Below are 3,328 nucleotides of genomic sequence, written 5' to 3' on the forward strand. Positions count from 1 at the left end.
CTCTTCGCTTATTCCAACTGTCCATTATTTACCAAATTTAAAGTCTATTGGCTTGGGTCGATATTATGTTTAAAGAGATTTGCATATTATCCTGTCAATAAAGAAGTTCTTTGGTTACTCTCCTACACAAATAAATATCAAATATATCGTTGCTGAAACTATTCAACTCAGACAATTCAAACTTTCACAACAAAGGTCTTTCACAACAAACTTATTTCCCTTGTCAAATAGACAGTCTTCCTCATACAAGTAATCTTCGTATAACTCAACGCTGTTCTCTCATTCATATCATTTTGTTGAACGTAGCAATTCTTTCCACTGTATCTCCAAATAATTTGCTTTGAAGATTATACCGTCCAACACTATTACTTGTTCTCAATATCAGATTTTTATCCTTTTAACCATTCCATTATTCTTTCGTACCTTAATCTTTCTGGTAAATCCTTTTCTCGTAGTTCTATTGTTTTTTCAACAACCTTTCTCACGGTACTCTCTAGACATTTCAAATTTCTTGTAATGAGATAGGGAAGAGAATTTTCCTTTCTTGATTCGTTTACACTCATACTTCTTTTTACGACCTCACTTTTAAGCTTTGTTATGAGCTGATGCGAATAAGAATTATTCTCTTCTTTGTTTCTTTCCTGATTGAATAAGAGTTACTTGCTTCTTTCTTGATCGAATCCTTAGGTCGCTTGCTCGAATCGGGTCGGTCGAACCAAATTTTGTGGACGATTTTCTTCAACCATGACAAAAACTGACGGTTCTTTCTGCCTCTTCAGTGGTAGTACCTCAAACTTGGATAATTATACCTTTATTCCTCAAAACTCGGTAATACAGGAATGAATTCAACAATTATAAAATCAATATGAACAAAAGAGGGACCAAAGACCAAATGACGCCCGTCATCATCTTTCTCACTCACCTGTTGGAACACGCCTTTCGAAAATGATTTGGCGCTCAGGACCTTCTTCTTCCTCGAATAGGGTGGATCCTGGGATAGTTCTGAGGTCAGTCCCGAGGTCAATTCTGAGGTCATTTCTGGAGTCACAAGAATTATTATTATTAGAGAATATAAACACAGTGGATGCACAATATTAATTTACATTGCACAGATCTATACCTACAATACATCAAAACAGTATCAAAGCAATTGTTGATTCACTGCTTCTCCTCGCGATTTCAGCAAAAAAAAGCTGAAAAATATGCTTACATAAACAAAAAAAAAATACTGTTTTGATTTGAATGATGGATGTTTTATTTGCTACCTAATGAATTATTTGGTGGAAGTTTAGGATGTTAATAATACTACAAGTGGATCTGACCGCTTAGATTTTTAAACGATATCAGCAATTTGAGAACTGTATGAACGATTGCCATACAGTCTATGTCAAAGAAAGGAGCTGGTAATAGTATTTCTTGAACATTTCGAGTTTGTTGGTTTGCAATCGACAACAAACGAATTATCGATTTCTATGAAATTCCGGTTGCGTATTTTGTAAGATAGACGAAACCAAGATGTTAATAATTGAAAAGGACGAAAAGTATGCCTGAAACAGTGTGATTTATATACATATAATATCATTAACATTGTTCAATCATCTATTCAATGTAATTTGCAATGACTTTCTGACCTCTGTTATCCCTATGTTCGATGTCATATGTTTTATTATATACACAAGCAGTACTTTTCTAAATTTTCTTGAAACTTTAAAAGACAAATACTTCGATGCTGTCTAATTGATACCATTATCAGAACCATAATCAAATGATCGAATTGCCACATATTTATACATTTAAACATAACCAACTATAAAATTTTTATTGTTAAAAATAATGAGACACCGCTTGACATTTGGAGTTTCAAATTATTTGCAAAATTTAAATTTCGCATCAGAAAAAAACTTTTGCAGTATTTACGATTTTTCAGTTTTTATTTTGTTACTATTTACCTATCAAATTTATTCATATTTTGTTGTTTATCCGTTCCCTTTTATGATCAATAAATTCTATGTTCTTTTTTCTTTTTTTTTTTTCGGTGATAAAAATACATTGGTTTGAAATATTTGATTTAATAATGCATTATAAGCAAAAAAAAGTGCCCAAATTATCCTAAAGAAAAGATTCAGGAAGAAAATTTATTTGTAAATTTTATTACAGATTTGTTGAAATGAAACTTTGTCAAAAAAAAATGAAAATTTCATCGAAAAAAAGAAAGATTCGAAATTCAAAAAATTATCTTTCAAAAAAATTCTAAAAGAAACTTTGTAAAAAAATTTGATGTGAGAAAAAAAAAAGAAGAAAAAAGATCTCATCGAAAAGGAAAAAAAACATTACATTGCTAATTGAACATAAGGTTCAAAAGTTGGTTTGCATAACAACCGGAAGTAATAAAATACATTTTTAATTGTTCCTAGATTTATTGATAAATTTCGACTATTGATATGATCAATTTTAATAATAGCAAAGTTAGTTTCAACATAAAATCATCAAGGATATCAAAGGTTTCCTTTCTGTTACTGATATTGAGATTTGAAGAGCAAAGATTATATATTAAGTTAATTCGAATTAATTAATTATTTTTTTTCAACTTTTACTTATTAGTTTCTATATTTTACTATACTTCTTGCTCATTTTATTGTTTTGTATTTCTCTATTTCCAGTTGATTCCATCGATACATTCTTCAGTAAATCGATTGTATGGAATAATGATATGATTACGATTAGAAATGAAAATTTAAAAAAATTCATCAAATTTAAAAAGCAGTGAAATATTGTTCTCCGAGAATATTATTTGATAATGCTGCGAAAAAGCTGCCAAGAAATTGATGAAAATGAACTGTAACTTAATTTTATTCCACACAATTTAAAACTTTTTTAAACTTTTTTCAGCTTTCATTTACTTTTTGTTTTTTTTGGATTTTTTTTCTGCTTGTAAATTTCATTTTATAATTTTATAATCTTTTTTAATAGTTATATTGTACCACATCTTCTCAAGTTTCAAAAGAAGTTTATGTTGACCCATACATTACTTTTGTGTTAACCTATAAGAAATAACATTAATCGTAGAACAAGCGATAGCAAAATGAAATTTGTTAAAGCTAAGTAATCCACTTTTTCACAGAGTAATTAATCAACACAACATTGATAATTATAATTATTAATATTGATAAAGTAAAAAACTACTTTTTTTCCAGGAAAAAACTTTTTACTTTTCGCAGAATTGCTTTTTTTCGATTCAAATTATTTTCAAATATTTTTTGCAAAATATTTATAAAATCTTCAAAACTTTGCAAGTTTAATCACAAATTAATGTCAAGCATTTCTATCG

The 3,328-nt window shown here is 28.8% G+C and overlaps 1 protein-coding gene across 1 annotated transcript; it reads right to left on the reverse strand.

The window, feature by feature from the left end:
• Positions 1 to 683: 683 nt before the first annotated feature.
• On the reverse strand, positions 684 to 1,036 carry LOAG_18116 (hypothetical protein; the record flags this gene model as incomplete). Its single annotated transcript, XM_020450784.1, has 2 exons — positions 684 to 788; positions 923 to 1,036. 2 exons carry the CDS (start codon positions 1,034 to 1,036, stop codon positions 684 to 686), a joined length of 219 nt encoding a protein of 72 aa, XP_020305490.1.
• Positions 1,037 to 3,328: the final 2,292 nt, after the last annotated feature.

This window comes from Loa loa (genome assembly GCF_000183805.2).
Source record: "Loa loa unplaced genomic scaffold supercont3.199, whole genome shotgun sequence".
NCBI lineage: Eukaryota > Metazoa > Nematoda > Chromadorea > Rhabditida > Onchocercidae > Loa > Loa loa.